This window comes from Triturus cristatus, chromosome 5_2 (assembly GCF_964204655.1).
Source record: "Triturus cristatus chromosome 5_2, aTriCri1.1, whole genome shotgun sequence".
NCBI lineage: Eukaryota > Metazoa > Chordata > Amphibia > Caudata > Salamandridae > Triturus > Triturus cristatus.
In genome coordinates this window covers 990,370,398-990,387,419 of record NC_140588.1, presented here as the reverse complement: position 1 = coordinate 990,387,419, position 17,022 = coordinate 990,370,398, and the positions used below count along the sequence as shown (strand labels likewise).

The 17,022-nt window shown below is 42.8% G+C and overlaps 1 protein-coding gene across 1 annotated transcript in view; it reads right to left on the bottom strand.

The window, feature by feature from the left end:
- The window catches only part of ABCB7 (ATP binding cassette subfamily B member 7), an 801,099-nt gene that overhangs the window by 528,547 nt on the left and 255,530 nt on the right, over positions 1-17,022 (bottom strand). Inside the window, exon 4 of the mRNA XM_085608245.1 lies at positions 14,065-14,184. Within this exon, the coding sequence (XP_085464371.1) occupies positions 14,065-14,184 (120 nt within the window). The remainder of the gene's footprint in view (positions 1-14,064; positions 14,185-17,022) is intronic.

The following is a 17,022-nucleotide window of genomic DNA, read 5'->3' as shown; positions in this document are numbered from 1 at the left end:
GCACTTATTCCCTACCTCTTGTACTCTTACACTCACTCATTTGACTCTCTCACTCCGATTCGCTCATTCTTACTCTGTCCTTCATTTGTACTCACTCTCGCTCATTCAGACTCCTTCTTTCCCAGTAATGCTCACTCAGGTACACTCTTACACACCAATACACTAACTTGTAAACTTTAACGCACCAAATCACACTTATTCTCATTCCATGACTCAGTTACACTCACCGTTACTGACTCATTCTCACTCTCAATCCCTCACATTCATTCTTGGATACTCACTCACCCACTAACTCACCTTCAGTCACTGACTCACTTACTGATACTGAATCTCATTCATTCTCATTCACCTGTCAGTAACTCTCGTTCACTCACTCACACACACGCTCACACAGAAAAATGCTCACACCATACACAAGTTCTCTCATACAAACTCCTGCAAGCACATGCACGACCTACTTTCAAAAGCATTTTTTTTACTTACCAGACTAAGTTCTATTTTTAATAAAAAATTAAAAGAAGAGTGGCATCCTAATGCACAAAAGCACAAGTCGCTCTGCATGGATTTTCCACCTCAGAGGTCAGGCAGACCTAGACTGGGAACCAAAATCAACCCAGGCAAATTATGTCATATCAGTCCAGCCCCCATACTGTTTTAGACTGGGTGAGCACTGTGAGATAGGGCAACAACCTCAACATTAGTTTATGGGAATTCTCCACCCAAACATTTTTTGAAAAAATGTGAGAAATAGTGCGTTACACCACACATCTTTCATCACGTACTGTTATCCCCATCTCCTTTCTCCACCATTACTCGTTTGGTCTCTCATCCTTTTTTATAAATCCTCTCTCCCTTTCCCTAATCATAACACTTCTATGACTTCTGCCATCAACCTTCCTTTCTTCTCTCCTTCTTAATATCACTCTTGTTTTCACCTTCTTTCTTTCATCTTCCCTCTTCTCTGTCCCCTCTAGCATCCTACCCAGCCTGTAATCAAGATAATGAAACCAGGTCTGGTATCGGAGACCTCTTTTAGTGGCAACAATTCCCAATGTCCTTTATGGGCCACTTAAATTATTTTCGGTTACAGACTCAGGAATTAGAATTCTCGAACGTCGTAGGATAACTCTTTCCTGAGTTATTGACAGTGCATCCTTGACATTTTTGTATTTTTGATATCCACCATAACTAGTTTGGGGTCGAGGGTGTTGGTTTCACGACAGATGTGCAATTTTATCATTGAGCTTTAACAGGTCACTATCATGGCTCATGGTAGTGATAGTCAGGGCTAATTAAATCGCACCTGGTGTGTTTGATTTTACAATGAAATTGATATAAGCCTTCGCTGTCGTGGAGGAAGTCCCATGACCTAGTATAGGTACTCTGGAAAAGTAGTCGACAGGGTTCTGATGCAATGCACAATGGTGTAATTATACTCGTATAACCAAGTCCCCATCCTTCAATGAGAGGAGACGTTATGGCCTTTGGATTGCCAAATATAGTCAGTAAAACTTGATGATCTGTTAATGCTGTAACAGGCTTTCCGTACAGGAGTACATGGACATTTTCTCAAGCTAAACTTTCTTTTCAGGTTATGAGTAAGCACGTTTTGTTTGAGACAAACTTCGACTTGCATATGCCATAATATGCCTTCAAGTATTCGGGTGCTGTGCAAGGATAGCAACTATCCCAATTGGGCAAGATTCAACAACCGCTGTATGAAGCTTCGGATTGACGTATGCCATTTCAGTAGCACGCTCAATGGCTAGTTCAATTTTCTTAAAACGTTTCTCACATTCATTTGACCAATGAAATGAAACATTCTTTTGTGTCAAGTCTCAACGAAGCATTTACAGTTGCAAAGTCTTGAATATATGTGTGTAGGAAGCTGGCTCTCTATATAGCATACTAAAATGAAGTACAGTGTGCAGAGAGTCCAGTGAGACCCAGATTGATATACAGAGGCAAAAGTAGAAAATACTAACACTCTATTTTTAGTAGTATGGGTGTGCACTTATGCTTTCAAAGGGTAGTGCTAAGCATTTGTTGTACTTACAGAGCCAATAAATGATACACACACTCAAAAATAAATCTGAGACCAATTTATAAAAATAACACAGATTTTGTATATAATTTCAGACAAAGAACTTCGTCCCACAGTAAGTACTTTTCAAGATATGAATTTTTAAATTTCGTAAAAGAAATCGCTTTTGTAAGCAATTACGCACCATTGAAATCATTGGGAGAAAATAGAAAAATGCATATAAAAACATACCATTGGATTTTGGGATTCACCTCAGGATTTAGGTAAGTAGCAAGGCCACGCCCAATGTTCCACCAGTGGATTTTCAGGAGCATCTCAGATTTGGCCGGGATCAGGGTGCTGAGGCCGTTGGCAGCTGGTGCACTACGAAGAAGGGGCCACCTGTAAACACACTGCACAAGAGGACATAGAGGCAAGTCCTAGGAGTCACACTCGAGGGAGCAAGAAGCAAGGGCCTCGGGAGCACAGCTGGTTCGGCAGTACCCATGCCAGGCGGGCTGGGTGCAGAGCAGATAGGTCAGCTGGGCGGCGTGCATCAAGAGGTCTTCCAATTCAGGGGCAGGCAGGTTGCAGGGATGATTCCAGGACAGCTGGGCCACTCACGAAGTGGGTCTCAGGGGTCGCGATGTCCATCACAAACGGCCAAACCAACATGTGCATGCTTTTCCGAAGTAAACAACGACATGGCGCAATCATTTTTTGATCACTTTCACTTGATACTGATACAGAAGAACAGTTTGATGATGATTTAGACGGCAATAGACTTCATTCAGTGTCAATTTTTCTCAACTGATGTCACCGCTTGGCCTTGTGGACGAGCATCAAACCTGGCTTCTTGAATGTTCTGGCAGCAATTTTGTATTCGCAGAGTCCCACAGCCTTTGCATATCTATCCAAGAGCAAGACATTACTTTCAGATGGAAATGAAAAATCACATTTTAAAACACAACTTCTTCTTACGTGTAGTCTTTTGTTTTAGCTTTAATTTCCACATTCATGACAGATTCGTTCAAAGCAACGCCGGCCTCCAGCGTGTCTATCAGCAAGCACGCTCTTCAGCTCTGGCAACCATTAACACTCGCTCCAGACTAAGTTTCTCTCAGCATTTGTCCTCTGAATAAATCTGACAAGCAGCCGTCAACTCTTAGACGCATAGCTTCTTCATCGTTAAATTAATTGAACTTAGAATGTCTTATGAGTGTGTAAAGTCTCTCCACAAATTAATAAATGGTTTCACCAACTTTCTGGCATTCTTGGTTCAAGATGTATCATTCGTAATCAACATTTGGTATTGGATTAAACTTGATATTTAAAACTCCCTAAATTGATGATGCCTAACTTCATCAGTTCGTAGCATTTTCTTTTTGACTTCTTTTACACCATCACGAGTTTTTAGATACTTGATAATCTTTTTATCAGTCTCTTCAAAGTGCATCAATGAAATCATCAAATGTCTCCATCGAAGCAGTCCATCTATCGCCAATATTTTGCTTTTTAGCAGTATCGAACGGTGGTGGTTGTTTCAGGAAAGCAGCAGTGATGTGGCCATTGCTAGGAAGGGTTGATAGAGGGAGGAGCTCTCTCCGGCTCCCTCAACGGTTTATCTTGAATTGGTTCATGTAAGCCATCTCCACGACCTTGAGATGTGCTGCGCTCCGGATCATCCTTGATGACTTTTGTGAAGACGTGCTCAGTCTTTGCCTCCATTGGAAAAACAGCTTTTCACTATTCCAAAGACTTCGGAGTGTTAGGTGTTGTGTGTGACAGGCGTGCAACATCACAAATGGACGGTCTGGGTTGCAGCGCATGGTGCTGAGGTAGTACTGGCTCACTTTACTCAGGTTCTGGTGAGTAAATAACGGTTTTATTCTTTGACGTCTTTGAGTTCACTTTGTCTTCACCACTTTCAAATTGTAACTTTAGCTTGTAACTTGTGATTATTAATGGCACTCTTTGAAAATCTGGTTGTATCTACCTTTAACATTAATGTCCGGATTACATATGACTGTATATTGCGTAGCAGCATGGTACCTTGACGTATGGTCTGACCAGCAGGTTCTTGGTCACACATTTGTTGTTTTCTTTGCAATGCTTTAGTAGTTTTCAATTTCTCTACAGTGTCTGGAGTTGCACTTTGACTCCGCACGAGTGAAGCGGCAATTCCGAACTTAAACTGCAACACACGTTGCACGCACTAGCAATTTGCTTGGACCACGGCAAACTCCGGGAGAGTACTGTCGATCTTTGGGTTACTCATCCCCCAACTCGTCTCCAGTTGTAATGTCCTACCCAGCCTGGGTACCTGCTAATGACTAGGCCACACACGGAGCTTAGTTTTACATGTATTTATTCCTCCGTGTATAACTGCGAACTCAACATTCTAAACAGGCCTTCAATACATTCCGCTTTAACACTTACGTCACAATTCTACGGAGTACCCAAGGAGACAAAAGGGTTCTATAATTTTTTTTAACGAGCAAGACAATACATCCCTTTATCCGTCTTATTGCTCCCATTGCTTCCTTTCTTTATCCCCTAGGATTTGTAATCCTGTCACCATCATCCATTCTCTGTGTTGCTTGGTTGAACCTCCTCCTTTTCACTCCCTTTTTCTGGATATCTTACCTCTCTCTTCACCTGCTTTCTCGTTTCCCTTTCTCACCTTACCTCCTTTTTGCCTCACTTTTATTTTTTATTACTGTCTCCCATTATTTCTTTCTCTCTTCTAAACCTTCAAAAGCACAAGCCATTATCAATAGAGGTAATGCATTTGAGGCCTACGCCCAAGTAAGGAAGGGTGAAGCAGATTACCATGTACAATTTGACAGTATAAACAGGCTGGATATTAGATGGTCCTAAGACAGATGCGAGGAATTGTGCTAGAAAAAACGAGAGGGTAAACCTGAAGACATCATACAATTGGTAAGTAAATAACAGGTGTGGATAGACAGGTGGGATGTAATGCCTTCTTAAAATTGAGAGTGCTAAGGAAGAAAAAAACAAGACTTATTCTGCTTGTTAAATGAAAACTACAAAAAGAACAGTTGATGAACAGACTGCTGAACAATGTCAAACCTTCACCCCAGTACAGAGATCTGAGCCTAAATCCATTGTTTTTTTGCTCTCCATGTCATTGCAGTTTCAACCCACCCATGTGCGAATGAGTCTTTACCCAGTATAGAGAATCCCCCCACTTCAAAGGCTGGCACCAGGCATAAATATGAGCTGTCGTGAGTCACCCATCAGAACACTACTGGACTTATAGACACTTCAAAAGAAGGACTGCCTTTCTGCCAGAGGACTGCCTGCTGCTTGAGGACTGCCTTGCTGTCTGAGAAGGAAAACTGGACCTGCTTCCTTCGTCCCAGGCTTACTGACCAACTCCAAGGGTCAGCAGGCTGACCTTCTTCTGAGTTACAGGGACACAAGCTTCAAAGGCCTCTCTGCAACTGCTGAGCTGAACTACTGCAACTGTCCCTGCCTGCGCCCTCCTAGAGTGAGTTCCTAATCCCCAAGAATAGCCTACCCAGATCTGGGCCCTTGGTTAAATCAGTTGGGATTCCCCCTGTAAAGAAAGGGAGTAATCTTGACAGTATTGGGCTCTTTGCTACCGCAAACAGGCCTGTTTGTGCTGAGACTCTACCACCCAAGCCGCCAACCAATGCAAAGCTCCAGTGAACCCAACTCTTCGCACTATAGGGACTACCAGCAATGACCAGAAACAAGAGGCTCGCACTTCAAGCTACAGCAACGACAGCCTGCGGTGACTCCTAATGCAAAGCGCCAGTATTTACCATCCATAATGCCTGGCTGCCACTTCGCATTACAGTGATGACCATCAACATTGCCAGGCCTGCTCTTCGTGCTACAGCAACGACCATCAGTGACTATCTCCCTGCTCCTCGCGGTCCCCCCACTAAGGCAAAGGGAACTCTTCGGGACGGACTTTGAGAAGGAAACTTTTTCATAGAGATTAATCTGGTCCCTGTATCAGTCTTGTGGTACATAGCGGTCAACCTGAACTGTGGCTTACTCCCGATCTAGCACGACCAGGTGGCACGAGTGGTGCTTTGTGCTTTTAGGCACTATACTTACCTAAAACTTTAAAATTGTTTTTCTCCGGTTCTACCGATTGTGTTTTTGTCATTTTGGGGTTCATTTAATTTATAAAAATGCACTCTATTTTTCTACATTGGTCTTGGATTTTTCTTGTGTTGTGTTTTCACTTTGTTACTTGAGTGCAGCAAAAAATACTTTATACTCTGTCTCTAAGTTAAGCTTTACTCCTTTATTCTAAGCCAATAGAGGGTTAAGCACAGGTTAATTTTTTGACTTTTGTGGTAAATATACCAGAGCTTTGTTCCATTGTGATAGCTGGATAGCACACTTCTCTGATATCTTTAGAAAATGCACTAATGATGCCAAAATGGAACTTAGTGAAGTGATTTCCCAATTGGAGATTACGAACGATGAGGTTAAGTTAGCGTTACAGGATAGTGTTGGAAGAAAGGCCCCTGGAACCAGTGGGGTACCGGTAGATGTTTTTAAATCGGCTACCGAACTCTGGGGGCCTATCCTCACTCGGGTGTTCAATGCAGCTGTAGTCAATAAGATTCCACCCTCATGGGGAGTTTAAATAATTTTACCCATTTATAAAAAGTTTGACAATGCAGACCCGAAAAATTATCATCCCATTGCTCTCTTGGACTCATCAGTGAAGGTAATGAGCAGAGTTTTATTATATAGGCTGGAGGAATGGGCACACGAACACTATTTTATCCCCAGTGCAGTATGGTTTTAGAAAGGAAAGCAGATGGGCACTATAGAACAATGTATAAATTTGAAACTGCTAATTGGGAAGTACACCAAGGCCAAGTCGGGAGTTTTATATCTTTGTTTTGTAGATTTGAGCAGCGCTTTTGATTTTGTTGACCATAATTTACTTTGGTTAACACAGATTTCCCTATGTGCACCCAGGCTAATAATCGGGTTTCTCTACCGTTTGTATGAGAATCTATCTAGCAAAGTTTCCTTCGGGCTGAAGGCGATGGCTCACCTACGTTTAAAGTAGGGCGAAGCATTCAACAAGGTTACATGCTAGCCCCCTTACTGTTTTCTTTATTTATTAATGGGGAGGCTATCCATTTGCAGGCCGTACAAGCCGATGCACCCCGGGCTGAGGACGTCCAATTCCAGTATTGTTATACGCCGACGATGCTGTTCTGCTGTCTAGGACCCCGGTTGGCCTACAAAGATTAATAAATCTTTTCGGGGAGTATATTTCCTCTAAGAAAATGGTGATTAAAAAATCTAAAACATTCACAAAAATTTGTGGGCCTAAATAAACAACCTAGAACTTTTTATATTGATACTACTCCAATTGTTCCAGTAAATTCCTTTTGCTATTTGGGCATTTTATTTACAAGTAACGGATCTTGGGGCCAACATATCATAAATACCAGAGTTAAAATGAGCAGGGTTTCGCAAGGGATTTTTTTTTTTATTTCTTTTGATTTAGAAATAAATGGCAGTATGAAGTTATACATTTATACAACGAATGCGATACATTTTCGTTCTTATTTGGCAGTCACCTATCGCAGTTGTTATCAAGACATTACATACACCGTGTATCACCTATGTATATTCATATATGTCATGGTTAAGTTCACCTTAATACATTTCATTAGTCGGCAGTTCACATATTTCGCCCCTGTAGGTATTCAAACCTCCCCACAAATGTATCCACTTTTTTGGACACCCCCTACTTACATACGCCATCTTTTCCGCCACCATGGCCATATCTTTGCACCATTCCGTGTGAGGGGGGTGGCCGCTACACCCCAGTGTTTGGCTATGTTTCGTTTCGCCAGCATCATTCCTAATGTCGCCCATAATTGCGCCATGGCAGTAAGATCTGTTGCCTCCCAGATGTTTAACAGGCACCGTTTGGGTTCCCGGGGGACAGGGTGCACGCTGACTCTCGTAATGGTTTTCATGACAGATTTCCAGTATTGCATTATGGCTGGGCAGGCCCAGAGTGTGTGGAAGAAGGAACCAAGCGCCCCACATTGTCTTAGGCAGAGTTGGGTATTCACTCTGCCCATCTTATAGAAAGCGGTTCTCGTGTAATAAGTTTGATGAAGAATTTTGAGCTGCACGAGGCACAGTTGGATGTAATCGCTACCTCTCTGGGTGATGCTAATGCTTCCTGCCATCTAGTCTCGTCAAGGTCGCCTACCTCCTCCCCATGTTTCCTGTAGCTTTTGCATGGGGTCAGCCAAGTTATTTATGATCTTTCGATATGTCAGTGAGATTACTTTGGTGTGTAGATGATATGTTAGCAATCTGTCCTCTAATGGTGAGGCCTCGAGCGGAGTAGTGTTAGGGGGAATCGCTGCTTCTAGGGCGTGTCTGATCTGGTGATAACAAAATTGTTCCGTGGGTGCCATCTCATATTGCTCCTGGAGCTGTGTGAAGGGGATCACCTTTCCTCGTGCCCAGAGATCTCCTACCCTGGAGATTCCAATATCGTCCCAACGTTTGAAGCCTTTGCTCTTTCCCAACCGGCCCAATTTATCTGTAACCCAGAGGGGCGTTGCTAGTGTGATCTTTTTATGCCAGCCCAGATTTTTGCGCGTTAATTTCCATATCTGGAGTGTGTGTTGCGTTGGGCCTATCAGGTCCGGGTCTAGTTGTAAAGTGCTCGAAATAGTCCCTCCTCGCCCAGCTCAATTCTATCAAGACCGTAGGCCGGGTCTGTATGGGAAACATGGAGCCATTGATTGGTAACGGTTAGTTGGGACGCCCAATAGTATGTCTGTATACTGGGGAGTGCAATGTCACCATCATACCATGTTCGGAACAGCTTTGTCATAGCTATTCGGGCTGGTTTATTATCCCAGAGGAGTTTGGTGACTTCTGCTTCAATGGCTCAGAAGTAGGACGGTGGGGACAAGGAAGGGTGCGTTTTGCAATGTGTATAGAAATCTCGGGAGCACCATCATTTTGAAAAGAGCTGCCCTCCCCAAGAGCGTTAGAGGAAGCGATTGCCAGTGTTTCGTGTCCCTTGCAGTCGTTGCAGGGGAGCTTGGAGATTTAGAGTCATAAATACCTCCGGATCATGTGTGATATGGATTACCAAGTATTTGAAAGTATCCTGCACTATTGTTACTTCACAGCCCGTTGGTAGTGTTGGTGTAGGCCCGTGTAGGACATATAGGAACGATTTAACCCAATTGATCGTATATCCTGAGTGTCTGCCGTAGGAGCTGCATATATCTAAGAGACATGAAAGGGAACGCCGGGGAGAGGCCATATACAGGACGACATCGTCTGCGTATAGAGATATTCGATCTTCGCAGCTTTTAGTCCAGCGGAGTCAGCGAATGACCGGGTCTTGTCTTACCCAGGCCACCAGGGGCTCTAGTATAAGGGCAAAGAGGAGCAGTGATAGTGGGCAGCCCTGTCTTGTGCCACGGTGCAGTGGGAACTCCCTAGAGGTCTGCCCATTGGCTACAACATGCGCCATGGGGGTTGTACACAGCAGTCTAACCCAGGAACAGAATTTAGTTCCCCCTTATCCAAGCTGGCCTCGTACATCGCCGCTAGATGGGGTGTAAGTGCTGTTATATTTTGTTTGTACCATTCTATTGGGATACCATTGGGGCCTAGTGCCTTTCCTGACTGGAGTTTTCCGATCGCTATCGCTATTTCTTCCGCGGAAAGGTCTGCCTCCAGTGATTGGGATTCTTCTTCTGTGAGCTTGGGGAGTTGGATATCACATAGAAAATCCTCCGCCTCTTTTTCGGTTATCGTAAGCGCGGAGGTGTAGACTTGCTTATAGTGTTGTGCTAGGGTGTCTATTATGTCCTGGGGTTTTGATGTAACACCGCCTGTGAGGATCTCAAGCTCTGCAATCCACCTGTCTGCCCTCTCTCGCTTATCGAGCCAGGCCTGGAGCTTGCCAGCTTTATCGCCGACTTCATATTCTCAAGGGATTTTTGAATTTTCTTCTAAATTGGGTAGCCGCCCCATTAAGGAAATAGTTGAAATTTATAAGGCTAGAGAGGTGTCCACTGATACTTATGGGGCTGGTCTCTGGGGCTATTCTAATTGCACTGCCCTACAAGTGGATGAATATAATTTTTGTTAAACGGCTACTTTGCTTGGCTACTTCTGTCTCTACCATGATTGTTCATCAAGAGGTAGGCCTGCAGTACTTAGACAATGTACTTCTTATAAGACCTTTGTTATTAGGGTTATCATTATGGGCTAAAGAGGATTTCTTTTTTACTAGATCTATTATTTTAGATTGTTTAGCCTTGGATAAGGCATTGAGTAGCCCATGGTTATGATGTATTAATTCCTATTTTAGTATGTTATTTAACTTGCCCATCTGATCAGACCCTGTCCAGGTGCTAACACAGACTAAAAGGAAGATTAAAGATACTTTTTTCCAGTACAGATCTGGACAGCGTTTGGCTACTAAAAATACAAAATCCTCGGTCATCCTATTTATGTCATCACTTGGTGGCTTTTCCAACCATGAAATCCTGTCCTTCTGACCAGACTCCATGTCCATGTGATGGACGAAGTAAGCAAAGTATGATGCACCATTTAATGTTCTGTAAATTTTATCAGACTTTAAGGAGTTTTTGTCTCAAATCTATCTTTGTCAGACACAACAGCCGATCATACAAAGCTGCTATGAAATATTTGATTGGACTACGCGAATCCTTTGTGTGTTACAATGTGGCCCTTTATATTCTTAATGCTATCTATATAAGGAAAAGACTTTCGTATTAGATTTTCCTTGATTTTAAATTGTCTTCTGTATGGTTTTTATCGATCTTATAGTGATGTGATTTTATTGGTATAATTATTTTATTCAAATGTACTTTTATGGCTGTTTCGACTAGCCGAATAAATTAAGATCCGAACCAACTTTTGAGGTGCACCTTGAAAAGGATTGTGGCTGTTGCTTGAGAAAGGCTTAGAGCCCCCCTCAACCAACAACCCAATTTCTTAAGCTGGAACGCACAAATTTAGCAGACACCATGCTTTTTCATTGTATGCGCTTTACTAACTTGAGGACTTACAATTACATAACCTTCAGCCTGAAGTTTCAATGAATGGTTGGTATCGGAGCTGTTCAGGAATGGCTTTTTTTCTGCACGTCAACAATACTGTTATCTAATGGCTCCGTGTTTTTATTTGCCTACAGTGAAGCTGTAGCTTCTATGAGCATAGCTCGAACTTGTCTTCCAATGCTTCAGCACCTTTAATTGGTCACTACCTAGAATTATCAGCTTTATTAGTATTGAAAGGGACAAGAACAGTACTTGTTAGCTGTGTTCATACATTCAGTGAGACAGTGTCTGCGCTTGTTAGCAATAGTGCTATATTGTAATGAGACTCTGCCTTTGCTGTTGTGTAACATTTCTGCTACAACAGTGTATGAACATCTATGTAGAAATGTTTTCATTTTAATTGGCTAGTTACGTGCATTATCAGCAATGCTGTGATATCTGCATGTATACTATTGCATAACACTAACTATACTTGTAAGCATGGGTTTTAGGCAACATACACAATTACCCATTTTAGTATTGATAACACACCAGAGAGTGGATGAGACAGGCGGCAGATGCCCATATGTAGCCCCCACCCAGCAACATGCAGCATACTTGCCAACATTCTGTGACAATGAAAAAAGTGAGCATATTCCAGGTTTCACAACCATTACCACTGTGATGATAATAATGAGGTGTGGGAACCATCTTTCCTTGGCATGAATGTTCTCAATATGGTAAGAATTGTAATTATTATTTGCAAGAAGTGTGTCCTTGGTGTATAATAACACTGTGTCCATGTCTGATAATTATGAGTAAATTCAAATAGATAAATCACTACTGTTTATTGTTTATCAACTGACAAAAACCATCAGTTCTCTTCTGACCAATTGAGCTGACTTGTGAGCCAAATTCTTCTAGAAAACACATGGACAGAGCACTGAAACTTTTCAGACACTCACCCCCAGTCACTATTAGATCTGGATTGAACCCATCATCTTTCTTTAGCTCACTTTGTCACTCTTGTGCACTATGTCTAGGTTTCACAATTGAACAGATCGTATGTCCCCTTTTGTCTCCCATCATTTAAAGTCACCTAGAGCACCACACTCCCCTTTGCCTGAGCGGAACTGCGTGTGCAAGGCTGCAATAGCAATTTGTGCTCCGCTGTCTTTGGAAACTGTTCTGGCTGTGTTCTACTCGAGCTCGGATAGGAGTCTGAAAAGTGGATAGGTGGACATAAGGCTGAAAGGATTGAGGGAGCAGTGACCAAGTGTACGTGGCCTCTTGAGGAAGGGCATACATGCCAACGTTTTAGAACAGGAAAGTGTGAGATTTTGAAAACAAAAACAAATCGGGGAACGTATCTTCCCCATTGAATTCCATTGAAGCAGAGACCATTTCTGGCAGCAGACAGCTAAAATAAAGCCATTTGTGGCTTAACTAATCGAAGTCTCCTGCCTGAATCTGGTCTGTCGGCGTGTATGACTTGGAAGACAGCCCTCTGTATCCTGGAAGAGTGGTGCTTCAGACAGGATGGACCTTTTAAAATCATGGCACTGCCGGGTGCTGTGCCAAGGACCAAGGAAGAAGGTGTACCTTCATTAACAAGAGTGCCCACGAAACAAGGCAGGAGTGGGGTTTTGGTGTGTGCTTGGGTAATTTTTGCAAAATGCTGGGGAGCACCACGGTTAGGAAAATATACATTTATTAGAAAATAATGCTGACGCCGCACCTGAATGGATGGAGGAAAGAAATAAACCAGGTATTCCATATTCGAAGCAGCCAGCTTAATTTACTGAAGTGAGTAGCAGATAGAAGCAATGTGCATGAACCCTGGGCGGCGCATGTACTTTCGCTTTCACTCCTGCTAGGATGACTTCAGACACATTCTTGAATATAACCCTTCAACGTGCAAGGCCTTGGTTTTGTGTGTGTGGTTCAGTGCAGAAGGAACGGACTTGCCAAGGCCTGTTGCAACCTCAAGGACTATACCTGCCTGGAAAGATACGGCATCCCCCCCATTGCTTTCCATGATGCATTCTGTGAGAATACTCCATGCTGGGTAGCCGAGTAGCAGGCTGGGTCTTCCTCCAGAGCTTCAGGAGGAGGAGTTGTGGATACTACCAAGTGCGCATGATGGTTTGGGAGGCCGTCTTGCACACTTCGCATTTCTCCACCTAGCTGTGTTGTCCAGCCGGGTGGAGAAAAGCCACAGACTCCAGGACACAGTCTCAGTGGCAAAGCAGGCCGCTCAGACCAATCCCAGCACTGCTCTCATGCTGGGAACAGCATTCCCAGCATGAGAGCAGTGCTGGAATTGGCATCTGGGAGTCTGGGCAGTGTGTGTCATTCCAGGGTCGGAAGACGAGGAAGATGGAGCAGACGCAGCATCAGCTAAGTTGTATGAAATATATATACTTTGTTTAGTGTATTTAGGTCCCCCCCTTGCCACCCTACCTAGTCGCTTCAGGAGCAGCCGCCACTGTACAGCTCACTGGCTGCCCATCAGTTTCCCTAGATAAAAGGTCCACAGCATGTGAAGTATAAACCATAAGCTGCCTTTGGATCTGAAACTCACTATAATAGACCAAGACTTAGAAAAACTACCTGTTTAAGAACGCATGGTGATGCGGCATTTGGAGCAATGCAAGTGTCAAGAGTAAAGAAAGACTGGTCAAAAAACAAATCAACTTGAAAAGATTCACAACACCAAACCAAAAGAAAATACATAATGCTTTCCCGTCCTCTCGGACAGACTTAATTTCAGTTTCATTTGTGTACAGGAGGTAGACAGAAAGCACAAATGCTGCATTAAATTCATCTTCATAAAATAATATGTTTTATGTTTCTTTGAGTAATAAAACCGACAAACACTCATTGTTGTGTGGATTAACACAACTCTGCTAACCAGGTAGTTGGGTGTAAAATGACGTTTGCTATCCTTACCTTGGCAGCTGCGAGCAGGCCTAGGGATAGAGCAACTCTCGCACGCAGATCTGGTCGGTCTTTAGGCCAAACATAAGTTAACATCGCTTTTAAAATCTTTCTGGAATCTATTTCTTTCAACTGTTAAAGGAAAAACACAAAAACGATCAAAATTACTAGGGGAAAAAGGCAATGAAAGCAAAGGATATTTTGAAAGTGTGCTAAAAGGATACATTAAAGAAACATTCTCATTGTTGCCTTCAAACTACTGTGAATGTCTTCTATTCTGATCGTTAGGCCCTCTTCGTCCAATTCATAAATTAAATACTAATGTCCTGTGATGTCTCGTTCGAATGCATGGAATTCGTAAACCTTTATTGTCTTTTCAATATATTCCCAAACTATTTCATAGTCTGAGTGGAAAACATGTCAGTGGGAGTGTGTTCATTCACAACATTAGTGCACATCATGAGTTTCCACAAATCAGTATGTACTCCACTGATGCAAGCAGAAGATCCAGTTCTTTGCGGATACTGGCTCTTTGTGCTTTTTTCTCTACTGTTGTCGTTTGAAAGTGGACTTGCAGTCGTCTTCTCCATGCCTGACCCTTGAAACTAGTTTTAATAGAGGCATTTTGCTTTTGTTTGGTCATCTGGACTTCTTTTTCACACTATTAAAAATACCTTCTATTAATTTTGTGTGAATCTCGATGAGTTTAAGCCAGGTCTGGAGGCTTAGTGGACTAATGCATCCACTGTAGGGGCCTGTGTTCGTCCTCATGGTCACAGGTTTAAATCCCAGCGGGTCCACTCAGACTGTCATCTTTCTGAGGTCGATAATAGGAGTACCATTGAGTTGGGTAACAAACATTTGCTATTTATCTCAAACATACTCTGGGGTGAATGTGCACTTTACAAATACACACTCTCTAATGTAGTATACAGCATGCGTCTTAACACTATTCACCAGATGCCGTTCTATTTACATAGTATATATTAAAATGTATTACTGCTGATGTCTTGCATTGTGTTTAACACTGATCGTCGACTTATGTGTGTTGATTTAAAGCATGTAGTTGCAATTAGTGCATTATGACGTTACATGTTCTCAGAAGTACTGAATTCCATAACCCACTGTTTCTTGTTACTTTGACTTCTCAGGTTCCTGGTCCAACGTTTGGGTTCACACTTGTGTTATAATAGAATAAAAGTGCAGCTCAATAGAGATATGCAGTCAACAGAAAATGCTGTCCCATGTAATAGCACGAATTACAAGTTCAGATCCCAAGGGAGATTCGGCTTTTCATCCTTCAAAAAAATCATAAACAAGCATTGGCAATGTCAAACGGTTGACTCATGAATGAAAGTGCCTTTTGTGTCATTGATGGGTTTAGGCAAGTAAGTCATTATACCCTCCGTGTCTCACCTTTGGACTAATGCACTCACTCGTCCACCCACCGACTCATTCTTTCTTCACCCTCTGACAACTACAACAAAACACACGCAAGCTCAACAACATATGCAAGATATAAGAGTGAAACTAGGAGAAAATAAAAACATGCTGCCGCCTTAACACAGTGGGGATACGATTGTAATAACAAAAACTAAACATAGAAGCAGATGTCGGTCTTCCAGAACATTTGTTAATGGTCTATCGTTATTTTAAAGTTCCAGCATGGCCACCACGTTTAAAATCAAGGTGTTGACCATCTTAGAACGGTAAAGTAATGATGCAGTATGGACGGCATAATGTTATCTTGGTTTAGAGAAGGGGTCTCCAAATTCGGACCAGGAGGGCCGAATCCAAGGCAGATTTTTAGCATATACCCATTTAGATAAATGTAGTCGTCTTAAAAATCTGGCATGGATCCAGCCCTCAGGACCGACTTTGGAGAACCCTGGTTTAGAGGAAGTGACTGTCGGGTTTGCTGCACTGCGTACGGCAGCAAAGTACAACACAGCCTAGCTCCCGACACTGAACACTTCGCATTCTAGTGTTCCAAGGGTACGGCTACACCTGCTTCCTGTTGACGCATGTCCTCTTCCGCACGGTGGCAGCTGAGTCCTCCTGGTTTAATGGCTTTTTACGGTTCTCTCGTCTCTCCTACTTACGTGCTTCCAGTTTGGATCCTGGGTAGTGGCGAGGATTTCCTGGCGATCCTGGCAACGGCAGTGATTTCCTGGCGATCCTGGCACCGCCGGTGAATGCCTGACGATCCTGGCAGCGGCGGTGTCTTCCTGGCGATCCAGATGATAGCGGTTACTCTCTAGCAGTTCTGCTTTTACTTTGGGTTTTGGCGGTGATTCGGGCATATCGCACCGATTTCTGGAAGCGAGAGGTAACTTCCTGGTGCCCCTGCATTGTCTCTGGGTTGCAGCAGCAATTTCTGGTATCCCACATTGACTCCTGAAAGTGGCTACGTGTTCCAGACATAAAACAAACATCTAGTTTCCCAGTCTTACGGTAATCGTGTATGCTCGCCATCTAAGTCTTATCTTGAACATATTACAGTATTATACTTCTCTAAGATTGTTGCCCTCCTCTGTGGAGGTCTGCTTCTTTTGTTTTTTAACCTCAGTTCCTGCAAATGAAAGGGACAGCATTACATTTTCTTTATTCCAAAACTTAAGGAAAGTCTATAAATAGTTTTAGTTCTAGTTTTCTATTTTCACTTAGTGTAAGCGGATGTTAGGAGAACGGTTTCTACATTGTGCTGAAGCTTTTTAAGAGAATATCCCCAGAAAGATATAGGTGGGTGTCCTTAATTTCATTATTACCTCCTTTTATTCTTTAAAGCTTTATTAGGCTTCTAATATCATGCACTCTTTCTCATTTTAAACCGACATACACGTTTCATCTACCACCCAGTTCTGCAAGGAATAATTGGAATAAGAAGTTACAAGGTAGTTAGTAAGAGATCTCTTACTTGTATAGTTAGACATGCTTCTGTCTTTACACTCTGTTAAATATTTACACACT